The 14569-nt window shown below is 42.5% G+C and overlaps 1 protein-coding gene across 12 annotated transcripts in view; it reads left to right on the top strand.

The window, feature by feature from the left end:
* The window catches only part of GBF1 (golgi brefeldin A resistant guanine nucleotide exchange factor 1), a 179846-nt gene that overhangs the window by 131670 nt on the left and 33607 nt on the right, over positions 1-14569 (top strand). For 7 of the 12 annotated variants that reach the window (XM_073352952.1, XM_073352954.1, XM_073352950.1 and 4 more), the window contains 6 exons: positions 3933-4159; positions 9253-9421; positions 9618-9829; positions 10815-10913; positions 11375-11569; positions 11979-12165. In XM_073352952.1, coding sequence (XP_073209053.1) covers positions 3933-4159; positions 9253-9421; positions 9618-9829; positions 10815-10913; positions 11375-11569; positions 11979-12165 — 1089 coding nt within the window. The remainder of the gene's footprint in view (positions 1-3932; positions 4160-9252; positions 9422-9617; positions 9830-10814; positions 10914-11374; positions 11570-11978; positions 12166-14569) is intronic. The other 5 variants (XM_073352959.1, XM_073352955.1, XM_073352951.1 and 2 more) reach the window with 1 other exon arrangement.

Here is a 14569-nt window from a genome sequence, read left to right as displayed (position 1 = left end):
TGCAGGGTTGGCTCTCTAGTAGCAGTAAAGGTGGGAAGAGACCATCCAGTCCCAGGATTATTTTTCATGCTGCACCAAGGAACAGTTTTAGGTAGTTCTTAACTGAAGAAGGAAGCTCCTGTAGTACAGGCACGTCTCTAAATAGAAGCCCCACAAGGTCTAAACAGTCCCACAGGGTTGATGTTGTCTTCTCCAGTGTGGGAAGCACAACAACCTCCGGTGGTTCCAGCCTGCTACTTGTATGCCATGTTTCAGACGTGGTCAACCCAGGGGGAATAAATTAGTTTCTGAGCAGCGGAGTAATAATTATGTGCAGTTTCTCTTGTATCTGCCTCAGCAATAACGCTAAAGTGAGGAAATGTAATTCCTGAGAACATTAATCAACCTTCTGTCCTGTAGTATACCCCCCTGCTATTCTAACCATAGACATTTGGAACAGGAAGCAATTTTTGTATATGATAGATACAAGGGTCTGTGTTGTTCAGAATAGATTCCAGGTGAGCTAGGCCAATGCCCATTTCTCATGTATGCAATTCTCTGGAACGTTTCCACTGAAAGTAGGAAAAGAATTAGGATCTGGGACGCTTTGCTTTTTTTGTAGTTCTTCAGAGGTGAGCAGACTATGGGGACCAAATAAATCAGCCAAATAATGGTTTACTGTGAGCATTTTTTCATACCTGGCCTAGATCGGTTGGGAGAAGGAATGATTTGGACTGGTTTTGATAAGGATGCAAACTTGTCAGATTAACATGTTGATCAGAGGGTGGCTACTGAGGAGTGAATGGAGTTAGGTTCAGTGATGTAGGGCCCAGTTAGAATAATAGAATCATAGAACTGGAAAGGACCTCAAGAGGTCATCTAGTCCAGTCCCCTGCACTCAAGGCAGGACTAAGTATTATCTAGACCATCCCTGACAGGTCCAATCTGCTCTTAAAAATCCCCAATGATGGAGATTTCACAACCTCCCATGGCAATTTATTCCAGTGCTTAACCACTCTGACAGTTAGGAAGTTTTTCCTAATGTCCAACCTAAACCACCCTTGCTGCAATTTAAACCTATTGCTTCCTGTCCTATCCTCAGAAGTTAAGAAGAACAATTTTTCCCCCTCCTCCTTGTAACAACCTTTTATGTACTTGAAAACTGTTATCATGTCCCCTCTGTCTTCTCTTCTCCAGACTAAACAAACCCATTTCAATCTTACCTTATAGGTCACATCTTCTAGATCTACATTTTTGTTGTTCTTCTTTGGACTTTCTCCAGTTTGTCCATCTTTCCTGAAGTGTGGCACCCAGAACTGGACACAATACTCCAGTTGAGGCCTAATCAGTGCGGAGGAATTACTTCTTGTGTCTTGCTTGCAGTACTCCTGCTAATACATCCCAGAATGATGTTTGCTTTTTTTGCAGCAGCATTTCACTGTTGACTCATATTTAGCTTGTGATCCACTATGACCCCCAGTTCCTTTCTGCAGTACTCCTTCCTAGGCAGTCATTTCCCATTTTGTATGTGTGCAAATTGTTGAATTGATCCTTCCTAAGTGGAGTTACTCTTACTCCTGGAGGGCACTCACTTGTACCAGTAATGCCAGAGAAGTCAAGGAGACTATTCAGATTGAGTGAGTTCTCTGGGTGAGTAAGGTTGTGCACTTGGGTCCTTAAAGATCTATGAGTCAAGAGGGATTGTTGCAATATTGAAAAAGGAAAATTTAAACTTTGGTCTTGAAAGGAGTATGAGAGCTTGTCTATACAGCACTGGCAAAATGCACTAGATAGGTGTGATTTTTAAAGCGCTCTAACTGTCCAAAGCAGACGCTGCTGGTACGCACTAAGGCTTTGTGTACACTAGCACTTTTGTTGACAAAACTTTTTGTCAGTTGGGTGTGAAAAAAACACACTCCTGGTTGACATAAATTTCACTGACAAAAGCGCCGGTGTGGACAACGCTATGTTGGTGGGAGATGCAGCTCTTTGGGGGGTGGTTTAATTATGCTGGTGGGAGAGCTCTCAACATAGTGTGTCTACACAGGAGACCTTACAGCAGTGCAGCTGCAGCGGTACAGCTGTGCTGCTGTAAGGTCCACAATGTAGACCTGGGGTTCTCAAACTGTGGCCCACTGGTGTTGGCCCTGGGCCCCAGCAAGTCTGAAGCCCAGTCCTCACCGCCCAGGGCTAAGGTTACATCCCCCACCCTGCCCAGGGCAGAAGCCCACTCTTCCCTTCCCCGGGCGGCAGGGCTTGGTCTTCAGTCCCCCTTCTGGGATCATCTAGTAATTTTGTTGTCAGAAGGGGGTCACGATGCAGTGAAGTTTGAGAACCACTGGTGTAGACATAGCCTAAAAGGTACCTAGTTCACGTTAATGCTCATTAGGCACTTTTTAGTGTGCCATCAGGGTCTATGTGGGGTAGTGAGAGCGAGGCATGTTAGTGCTTCATGTATCTCACACTTCTGGCATGCTTTGTTGGCACTTTGTAGACAAACCCTAGTTCTCGTTAATTTGTCAGTTTCCAGTTGTTTGGAATTGCCACATTCCTAAATTATACAATTTTCTGATCAGGGCCTCCCAGATAGTCTTCTGACTTAGATAGGCAGACCAGTATGAGTCACAGTTGCTTTCCTCTCCTCCAGTTCATTCTTTTCTGAACAGTAAGATTGTTACCAAGTATTAAATATATAGGGCATAGCTATTTTAAGAGTAATTCTCCAAAATAATGGAGTGGAGCTGCAGCCACCTTGATGCTCAGTCTGTGATGCTGGAAGCCCTAGCAATAACTAACCTGACAAATCATCCCGAATTTTTATTAATGAAAGAGGATGGATTTACAACCATATCAATCAAAATATTTCTAACACTAAGCTATCAAGTTCTTACTCACCAGCTTAAGATGGAATGAGTTAAATGGCCTGAGAGGAAAAACTTCAGATTTCTCAATCCTGAGACCTGGGAATTCAGTAAGATCAGAGTAGGGATAGAAATCTTTGGGTTTGTCAAACCAACATGTTCATTAAAGAGCAACTTTCAGCACAGGTCCTCCTGCTTCAATGTCTGAGATAAAAGTAGCTTGTCTCATTGCTTCAACAAAAAACACTTCCTCTTCAGCTGTTTCTTGAGTGACATGTCAGCATTTGAAGACTTCTGTTAACTGAGGATCTGTGCTAGACCTGTGTTTCTGGCCTTCATTCTGATTGGCTTACTGTTTTAGGAGCTGTTGACTATAAACTCACAGCTGGAGTGCAATCCTATATTGGCCTTATCTGCAGAATATGGAAGGTCTCTTGCTGTCACTTCTAGACTTTGTTCTTCCTTTTTCTGGATGCGCCAACCAGTTCTCCCTTAAAGTCCCTCAGTGTCCAGAGATGCTTTGAAGGGGGAGGAGCCATTTTAATGTACTTAAAACCTTCTGACTGGAGCTCCTCTGGTCTTTTCCCTTGTAGCTGTGACATATGAAGTGTCTGTCTCCTGCCCTGCCTCCCCACAGGCTAATCTGTACCTCCAGTTCAGACAACTTGGAGTGCAGGGAAAGCACCATCTCCTGCAGGGCCTCCAGTCTGATTTGATATCCCTCCTGGCGTCTGCTCTGCCCTGTTTCCCCTCCAGATTGTGTCAAGTACAACCATCGTGCCTGCCCTCTCCCATTTTAGCTAAATGTATGCATTCTATTTGAATATGGTCTTCATTTGTTCACTGGGTCTGTTAGATTCCATCTACTATATGATAATAGGGAGTTGCCAGTCTTTCTCCTTGTGATCTGCTTGGCTTGCTGATACCTCATTTATCTGAGTCTTCTGCATTCTTATATCATTTTGAGAGTTCATTTGTGGTGCAGCATGATCCAGGTTAAAGCAATTATTTGTTGCTGTTTCAACATGTAATAAGGATGGGGAAGGGGTGGTGTCACAGTTTCACTAACCTGTTGCTGCTGTTTCTCCTCAGTAGATGGAGTTACTTTTATTGATGCTCCTTCTCCCATCTCATCTGGAAGTTCAGAAAACACCTCCTCTGCAGTCAGTCCTGCTACAGACAGTGGCATGGAGTTGTCCTCCCAAACCACCTCCAAGGAAGATCTTACAGACTTGGACCAGGTCAACTCTTTGGGACTTAGTGCAGGAATGCCTTCAAGTGAGAGAGACGCTGAGCATCCACACCAGCCTGAATCCCAGGTATGAGCATGATCCTGTGCAGATGAGGCAACTCCAAAGCCAAATAGATCTAGTGTCTGTATTTATGCCCTCCTTTTGGTCAGTGTCACTAGTGCTATGCTATAGTTAGGAGCTTAGAAAGGGGTCAGGAACTAATGTCCCTTAATAGCATAGAATTGCATCATTTGGGTACATTATGTGTCCATTCTCTTCTCAAGACTGGCCATTGTCAAAGGGTAATTGTGTGGTCCAGTTTCTATGTAGCTGTATCCTTTCCAACGTTTTCATTATACCAGCCTTAATTAAAGGAGTAACTAATAAAGGCAGAGATGGCTGAAGTTTGGTGTGATCCCCTTTTGCTGTCTTCAGTAATAATTTTCCAGCCTCAATTTTTTAATTTGTAGAGGAGTTTTTGATGATTGCTTGGTGCATGTGCGCTTGCATTTGGTCTTGCCTAGTCAGGGAGTATGACTTGATATAATCTGGTGCAATTAAAAAGAAAAGTGTACTATGTAGACCAAAAATACATAGATTGAGTAGATTGGTTAAATTTAAGTGATATAAGTAATCAAGTCAGAAACCTTGGTTTAAATGATTTGATTTTAATCATGTTTTGCATTTGTACATTTTAGTTATTTTCCTAAAGAAAGGTTCATTCTCATTAGCTGGTAACCTTTAAAACATGTTGGTTTGCTACTAAAGATAACCTTTACACTAAATTGTTTGCTTCTTTTTGCTAACTAGGATACACCAGATCCATATACATTTATTTAAGCAATTACAGGTTAATTTGCATTTATTCAGACTCTTAATTTCTCCTTTTAGATAGTTAGAAAATGGTGAATGATGCATTTCTTTACTAGAATAAGTTTTTTATTTGTGAATTGTGTCATTTTGTGGAAATTCAAATTCAATTAAATGCGCAAACAGCATTTTAATTGTTTTTAATTAAACAAAGCAACCTTAAAGGTGCTGAATTCATAAGAAGAAAAGTTTTTATCAAAAAGTTTTTCAAAACATGTTTTGAATTTCAAGTTAACTGTTTTTGTTTTGTTTTTTTAAACAAAGGAAATATTGTGAGGACAATCAATGGTATACAATCATTCTGGGGTACAAAATATATCGGAAGGACAGAACAGGTTGTGCGGGGGGGGGCACGGCACTATATGTGAAAGAAAATGTAGAATCAAATGAAATAAAAATCTTAAATGAATCCACATGTTCCATAGAATCTCTATGGATAGTAATTCCATGCTCTAATAAGAATATAACAGTAGGGATCTATTATCGACCACCTGACCAGGGCAGTGATAGTGACAATGAAATGCTAAGGGAGATTAGAGAGGCTATCAAAATAAAAATCTCAATTATAGTGGCGGATTTCAGTTATCTCCACATTGACTGGGTACATGTCACCTGAGGACGAAATGCAGAGACAAAATTTCTCAATACTTTAAATGACTGTTTCTTGGAGCAGCTGGTACACGAACCCACAAGGGGAGAGGCAACTTTCCATCTAGTCCTGAGTGGAATGCAGGATCGGGTCCAAGAGGATCATATATATATATGACTATAACAGGACCGCTTGGAAATAGTGACCTAATATAATAACATTTAACATTTCTGTGGTGGGAAGAACACCTCAACAGCCCAACACTGTGGCATTTAATTTCAGAAAGGGGAACTATGCAAAAATTGAGGAGGTTAAACAGAAATTAAAAGGTACAGTGACTAGAGTGAAATCCCTGCAAGCTGCATGGACACTTTTCAAAGACACCATAATAGAGGCTCAAGTTAAATGTATACCCCAAATTAAAAAACACAGTAAAAGAACTAAAAAAGAGCCACCATGGGTTAACAACCATGTAAAAGAAGCAGTGAGAGATAAAAAGGCATCTTTTAAAAAGTGGAAGTCAAATCCTAGTGAGGTAAAGAGAAAGGAGCATAAACACTGCCAAATTAAATGTAATAAGGAAAGCCAAAAAGGAGTTTGAAGAACAGCTAGCCAAAAACTCAAAAGGTAATAACAAAAGGTTTTTTGAGTACATCTGAAGCAGAAAGCCTGCTAAACAACCAGTAGGGCCCTGGATGATTGAGATACAAAAGGAGCACTTAAAGATGATAGTCACTGCAGAGAAACTAAATGAATTCTTTGCTTCAGTCTTCACGGCTCAGGATGTTAGGGAGATTCCCAAACCTGAGCCGTCTTTTGTAGGTGACAAATCTGAGGAATTGTCACTGATTGAAGTGTCACTAGAGGAGGTTTTGGAATTAATTGAGAAACTGAACAGTAACAAGTCACCGGGACCAGATGGCATTCACCCAAGAGTTCTGAAAGAACTCAAATGTGAAACTGCGGAACTATTAACTATGGTTTGTACCCTGTCCTTTAAATCAACTACTGTACCCAATAACTGGAAGATAGCTAACGTAACACCAATATTTAAGAAGGGCTCCAGAGGTGATCCTGGCAATTACAGACCAGTAAGTCTAACGTCAGTACTGGGCAAATTTGTTGAAACAATAGTAAAGAATAGAATTGTCAGACACCTAGAAGAACATAAATTGTTGCGCAAAAATCAACATGGTTTCTGTAAAGGGAGATCGTGTCTTACTAATCTATTAGAGTTCTTTGAAGGGGTCAACAAACATGTGGACAAGGGGAATCCAGTGAACAATAGTGTACTTAGATTTCCAGAAAGCCTTTGACAAGGTCCCTCACCAAAGGCTCTTTTTTCGTAAATTAAGTTGCCATGGGATAAGAGGGAAGATCCTTTCATGGATTGAGAACCAATTAAAAGACAGGGAATAAAGGGTAGGAATATATGGTAAATTTTCAGAATGGAGAGGGGTAACTAGTGGCGTTCCCCAAGGGTCAGTCCTAGGACCAATCCTATTCAACTTATTCATAAATGATCCGGAGAAAGGGGTAAACAGTGAGGTGGCAAAGTTTGCAGACGATACTAAACTGCTCAAGCTAGTTAAGACCAAAGCAGACTGTAAAGAACTTCAAAAAGATCTCACAAAACTAAGCGATTGGGCAACAAAATGGCAAATGAAATTTAATGTGGATAAATGTAAAGTAATGGCACATTGGAAAAAAATAACCCCAACTATACATACAATATGATGGGGGCTAATTTAGCTTCAACTAATCAGGAGAAAGATCTTGGAGTCATTGTGGATAGTTCTCTGAAGACGTCCATGCAGTGTGCAGCGGCAGTCAAAAAAGCAAACAGGATGTTAGGAATCATTTAAAAAAAAAGGATAGAGAATAAGACGGAGATTATCTTATTGCCCTTATATAAATCCATGGTACGCCCACATCTTGAATACTGCATACAGATGTGGTCCCCTCATCTCAAAAAAGATATATTGGCATTAGAAAAGGTTCAGAGAAGGGCAACTAAAATGAGTCGAGATTAAAGAGGCTAGGACTTTTCAGCTTGGAAAAGAGGAGACTAAGGGGTGATATGATAGAGGTATATAAAATCATGAGTGGTGTTCAGAAAGTGAATGAGGAAAAGTTATTTACTTGTTCCCATAGTATAAGAGCTAGGGGCCACCAAAGGAAATTAATGAGCAGCAGGTTTAAAACAAGTAAAAGGAAGTAGTTCTTCACACAGCGCACAGTCAACCTGTGGAATTCCTTGCCTGAGGAGGTTGTGAAGGCTAGGACTATAACAGGGTTTTAAAGAGAGCTGGATAAATTCATGGAGGTTAAGTCCATTAATGGCTTTTAGCCAGGATGGTAAGAAATGGTGTCCCTAGCCTCTGTTTGTCAGAGGGTGGAGCTGGATGGCAGGAGAGAGATCACTTGATCATTACCTGTTAGGTTCACTCCCTCTGTGGTACCTGTCATTGGCCACTGTCGGTAGACAGGATACTGGGCTGGATGGACCTTTGGTCTGACCCAATATGGCCATTCTTATATTCTTATTATTTGTGGTTAGTGAATTGAACTGACTTTTTGGTAACCATGTCTTTCACGATTGTAGAACTAGTAGATCTCACCCTCTCACACCTAGTTTTATTCATAGATTGGAAGAGGAAACAAGCTTTCTTGCTTTTTCAACTCCCAGTTGGTTTCTTAACTCTGAATGAACTAGTCATTGAACTGAACTAGTTGAATAAACTGAAATGAAGAAAATATTTTCTCTGCACTTTCAAAAGAGGCAAATGCCATCAAATGTTGGTTTAGTGTTTCAGCAGACTCTAGTTCCAGGCGCTTAACTGGTGTCTTCAGTGGTTTCTTTAAGACTTGGCAACAAACATGTACTGCCTAACGTTATTTTTATATGTAATTTATATTATTTTAAATCTATATAAGAAGATTCCAGGATTGTCTGTGTATATCATTCTGAACCCTAGAATGTCAGTAGAGCCAGTGTGATGTGATGGAAACAGCTACAAGCATTGTTGATAGCCCTTTTAGTTTAGAATATCCCCAGGTTCAGTCATCACTGGGATTCGTGGTCTACTACCATCCAACTTTTAAGTTCTCAGCCATTTTTGGCTTTATTACACCCACGATTTTATGAATTACACCTGTGCAATAAGAAAAGGAGTACTTGTGACACCTTAGAGACTAACCAATTTATTTCAGCATAAGCTTTCGTGAGCTACAGCTCATGGCTTTCAGCCACTGATAGATTCTAATGAGTTTAGGCCATAATATGGATTGTCAATGTCAAATGTAATTTTAAATAGGTTTATTTTTAAAAACTAAACCTGTGTTTAATTTAAATTTAAAAATAAAGTTTTGATTTTTTTAAAATCAGTTTTTATCTGCCCTACTAGCAGTAAGATTGATTGGGCTGTGGCAGCATCTTCCAAGTGAAGCTGCTGAAGCACTATCATTGTGGACATTTCTAAAGCATACTGAGGCACACACGCTTGGCAGTGTTCCCACACTGGCTGTGGGAGATGGACCGTAATGGATGTACAAGGTTTCTTCTGTCTGAATTTTGAGTTCTGCTTTGCTCCCTCATGAGTGCCCGGTGCTAATTTGGCCACTCTAAGTGACTGAGCCTCACCTGCAGCTGGTGCAATGTTAGTTTACACTTGCTCTGTTTGTTTTTTCCTTGCTTCCCAAATGACTGGTATGAATGAAGAATGAAGGTCTAAGGGTGGAGAAGACCCAGTCGGCCTCAGTAGAGTCTATCCCAGAGGTGCTAGAAGAGTGCACATCTGTGGCAGAACATTCTGACTCTGCCTCTGTTCATGACATGGACTATGTCAATCCCCGAGGAGTACGTTTTACGCAGTCGTCCCAAAAAGAAGGTGAGAGTTTTGGAATACTGCCAGTGTCCTTTCTGCCTCTGTCTGTGCTACTCCACAGCTTGAGAAATGGGAGATGAGTTCCTGTTCCTGAACTGTTTTCTGTAACATTGTTTCATACTTCTTGACGGGCATCGTTAAGAGATGGGAGCAGACTTGTAGAGGCTCTACATTTTCTTACCTGCTCTTATTTCCTCAGGAATAGCACTGGTCCCCTACGGTCTGCCTTGTATCCGAGAGCTGTTCCGCTTCCTCATCTCCCTCACCAATCCACACGACCGCCACAACTCGGAGGTGATGATCCACATGGGGCTGCAGCTGCTCACTGTTGCTCTGGAGTCTGCCCCTGTTGCAAACTGCCAGTCTCTGCTGGGGCTTGTGAAAGATGAGTTGTGCCGGCACCTTTTTCAAGTGAGTTTGGGCTTCGCCACTGGGTATACAGTGCTAGTGAGTTTTCCTGTGTACCAGGTAGGAATGATAGCAACCCAACACACCTCCCCTGCAGCTCACTTTGGCTAGAACTTTTATTTTGGAAACTGAGGTGTGGTTAGCTGTGATGTACGATCACAAATCTGGTTGCTGTCCCAGTGAGAGGAGAAGGAGTGTCTCTGATAGAAAGAGGCCTTCATAAGAATGTATGCAAGAGTCTATTAGCTTACTGTTGCTGTATATGGGAGAAGATGACACATGGGCACTCTTCCTCCCCCACCTTTCTTGAATCCTTTTCCTCTCATGCAGCAGATATTACTGTTTGATCACTCGTAACCCCCAAACTGGTACCAGATAATTTCCCCTCACCATTTCTCTTCATCAAATTCTCAAATGGTTCTGAAGGGCAGAAACGTCTCCTCTTGATCCCTGTCTTCGCCCTCCCTCATTAAAGCAGTAGGTGGAAACCTTCTGCCTTTCTTGCCCCAAGGTAGAGGGTGAGGAAGCTGATTTTAATGAGCTGTCGTGACTGGCTTGGTTCCATTGTCTCAGTAGCTTTGTGACAACACTCTGTGACTTGGCCTGGGAAAACAGGATTTTGAGATGTATCCCCAAGATGGCAAGTGACCAGTCTGGCAGCAGGTGGAGACTTGGGAATAAGTACTTAATCATTCTTTAGAGAGACATCCTTGGAGGCAGCTAGTCACCTAGCTTTCTGCTCAGAGGAGATATGCATGCTCTACAAATGAGCAAGTCTAACAGTTGAAGGAGAAATTAGAGTTCCCTGGAAGCAGGGGAGGAGCGTTTGAAACATGGCCACTGCCATTCACAGTAGGAGAGATCTTGAGACAGAGGATGGGATTGCTTCCAGAAATAAATCCGTTATGTGATACAACAGTAGCACTACTCACTTGGGCAGATAGTGTAGCTTGGCCTCTCACTCCTTATGTTTCTGTTCCTTGCTCAGCTGCTGAGTGTGGAGCGGCTCAATCTGTATGCAGCGTCCCTCAGGGTATGCTTCCTTCTCTTTGAGAGCATGAGAGAGCACCTGAAGTTCCAACTGGAAGTGAGTTTTTGAAATATAACCGCATGGTCCCCATGGAATAGGTCAATAATAACTGCTTGACATGTGGGGGTATACAGAATGGGAGGGTACAGCCCAAGTACCAATCAGCTAGGTGTTAGTAGCTGTATGGGGGGTTCTGAGGGCTACAGTAAAGTGCTTTTGAAACTGCCTTGCCTCTAACTTTTTTTGGAATAGTGAATCTCAGTCTTCTGAATGGCAAAATAATTCAGTGACACCCTTAAGAGTTTGCTGTTGAAATGTGTATGAAGTTACTAAGTGTACAGGAACCTGAAGAGGTTCTTCTATTGGAGTGAGCATTCACTAAATGTGGAGGATTTCACACGGTGAAGCATATGTGAAAGGGGAACGCTTAAATCTCCATTTAAAGAGCCCTGAAAGCTCAGTATTGTCTTGCTTTCCTTTCTCTTCCCCTAACCTGAGCTGTCCTGTGTTTCTGCCAGATGTACATAAAGAAGCTGATGGAGATCATCACTGTGGAGAACCCCAAGATGCCCTATGAGATGAAGGAGATGGCCCTGGAGGCCATTGTTCAGCTGTGGAGGATCCCCAGCTTTGTCACTGAGCTTTATATAAACTATGACTGTGACTACTACTGCTCTAACCTCTTTGAGGACCTCACCAAATTGCTCTCCAAGGTCCTGAAAAGGCTCTGCGCTGCCCTTCCCTTCAGCTAGTGCCGCAGACTACAGAACATGAGCTAGAACAGGGCTTGGAAGGAGGTGTAGGTGGGGATGTGGAGAGTAAAGTCTCTCAAGAGGAGGGATGGCAGAGAGTCGGAGAGGAGCAGATGGTGGTGGATGAAAGGTTCTGGTTGAACAGCTTTGTGTGGATAAGAAGGACCACTTAGGTTCTGGAAGATCAAAGAAGTAGAAGGAGTACAGTAAGGATAAGCGGGGGAAGATGAGTGGGAGTTCTCAAAAAGTTATGTGGAAAGTTTTGGGGGGGGTTGTATTGTACATTTACCTTTTCAGAGCACTGGGACAAAGTTGCTGTGAAGGGTGTTAAATCTGAGACCATCTGACATTCAACTCCTTGATTTCCCAGAATGCCTTTCCAGTTTCTGGACAACTTTACACTACTCACCTGCTGTCTCTTGAGGCATTGCTGACAGTGATTGATAGCACTGAAGCACACTGCCAGGCCAAAGTGCTCAGCAACATCCACCAACAGGAGAAGGAAGTGATCAAACCCAGCACAGAAACTGCCAGTAGCACCAAAGAAACAAGCAACAGTGAGACCCTTCTTTTTAATATCTCCATGTTCAGCCCTAGCTTTATTCTAAACCCACTTGTATGCCTCCATTTGGTCACTCAGCAAGTGAACTCCAAGAGAATGTATTTCCATTCTTCCAGTTTCATGCTTTCCAATATACTTTAGCATTTAAAACCTTGATGTCAGACCACTCCACTTCAGGGACTCGGTCACTGGCAACTGAGATCAAGGAGACTGAGCTCACTGTCTACCCTAAGATACGGTCTGGAGAGGGCAGGAGGCATGGTCATATCTATTAACAGTTCTATAGACATCTCTGGAATGCTCTTCTGCTCCATGAATGCTACAGTCCATCTGTGGCATCCTTCAGAACAAAATGTTTAATGTGTATGTGCGCTAACCTTGCTGCTGGTGCTGTTCCACTTAGAGCATGTTGCCCTTTCTTTGAAAACATACTGTTCTTTGAGAGATTGTCCACATGGTGTCCACCCCTCCTGCCCCTCATATGAAGCATCAGTGCCGTTTACCGACTCTGGCAAAAGTCCACTCCAAGTGCCTTTTTTGCGTAGGAGAGGGACATATCCCTGAGTGATGTTCCATATGTCATTCCTTCTCTAGGTAGACTCAGAAAGCTAGATCCTCTGTGCAATCCTCTGGATGCCAAAAGGAAGGATGCAGCATTTCCCAATTAGTTATCCAGTTAGGGAGGATACAGCAGAACCACAGCACACAGGACAGCACTATCTTTAGAGGTATACTCCTCTTAATGCCCATCATGACACAGTAGGGAGTCATCTCCTAAGTACCCTCTCTCACCCCTTGCGTAGCATAATTGGAATCAAGAAAGTACTCTAAAGAGGGTTCTGTCAGGCTTTCATTCAAACCAATCTGTAATGTATCTGTTTTTTTTTTCTTCCTAAAACCTCATTTTTCTCTGGGAGAGACTGAACTTCATATCTTGGCCATTTCAAGGGACTTGCTATACTATCTTCAGAGAGCAAAGTCTTTCAGACTGTCCCTCTGTTCTTTTATCGCCTCTCTGGTGCTTCAAAGGTCAAGCCATCTCTTCCCAGAGAACGTAAAAATGTATCACATCGTGTACATCAGTAGATCACACGATATTCTATGATATTCCTCTCCCTTCAAATATAGAAAGCTCATTCTACGAGAGCAAAAAGTGCAACCTATGCATTCCGCATCCAAAATTTACAAGGCAGTATGAGGAGTAATCCGCTTTCTTTGATATAAAAATTAAGCCCTTGATCTGGCTGCAAGATCAGATGCAAAAATTTGGCAGAGCAGTGTTACTGTCACTGTTCAGTTAGTGATAGTGAAGGCTCCTCAATCACACTTTCCAGATGGGGCACTGCTTAGCAGTCACCTACAGTGGTATCTACCCTATCAAATTTTCAAAGAAAAGGAAGAGATTACTTCCCTAATAGTGATTGATTGTGGTTCTTTGAGGTGGTGTCGTCTCTGTGGACCCTCTTTATTTGGGACTCTGTATTACTAAAGGAAGTGAGGGGATGGTTATGGTCGCTCTGTCCTTTTTGCCCTCAAGTGGGAGGGTATACACGGTGTGGGCACAGCCCAACAGATACTGCTATTCAAAATATTTCAGTGTCACATGCACGTGCACCTACAGTGGGATCTGTGCAGATGACAACATCTTGAAGTACCACAATTACTATAAAGTAAATAACCATTTGTTACACAGAATCTTTTGCAAGTGGGATACCTATTAATAGACTTGTTCACCACAGTTCAGAACAAGAACGGACAGATCTGCTTTATAGAGGTCTCCAGTCTAGACTCCCTGTCACTTGCCTTTCTCATCCTTTGAACACCAGAACTGATGTGCTTTCCCCCTCCCAATCCTCATGATGCTGAGGAGATGAGGCAAGTTGCTGAATCAGTGATCATGATAGCCCTGGCATGGGCAAGGCAGTTCTGGTATTCAGATCCAGTGAACCTCTCATCACCGCTCCCAGTCACTTTGCCCACTGTGCCTGATGTAGTCTTACACAACAATGGTCACATCCTACAGCTGCACCCAGCATCATTATGTCAAACAGCCTGGATGCTGGCTGGCTGATATCTGTCCAAAGAAGCTGTTCAGCTGTAGTTCAGAATGTTCTCCAAAGCAGGAGAGCCTCAGCTAGACTGAGTTACAAAGCTAAGTGGAAGAGGTGTTCTGTATAGGCATCTGAGCACAAGCTGTCTCCCTTGACAACACTCATTTAAACAATACTGGATTATTTTATCCCTGAAACAGTTGGGACTTCTGTTTGTTCCACAGGGGCCCAACTAGCAGCAATATTTGCACATCCCCCTCCTATCTTGGGCCACACTGTATTTTATCATCCTACAGGGGCTAGATTCCTTAAGAGCCTAACTCATGTTTTATCCCGGGTTTGGGAGAC

The sequence above is a fragment of the Lepidochelys kempii genome, chromosome 7 (genome assembly GCF_965140265.1).
Source record: "Lepidochelys kempii isolate rLepKem1 chromosome 7, rLepKem1.hap2, whole genome shotgun sequence".
Classification (NCBI taxonomy): Eukaryota; Metazoa; Chordata; order Testudines; family Cheloniidae; genus Lepidochelys; species Lepidochelys kempii.
The sequence above is the reverse complement of the archived record's forward strand: the minus strand, read 5'-3'. Positions and strand labels throughout refer to the sequence as shown.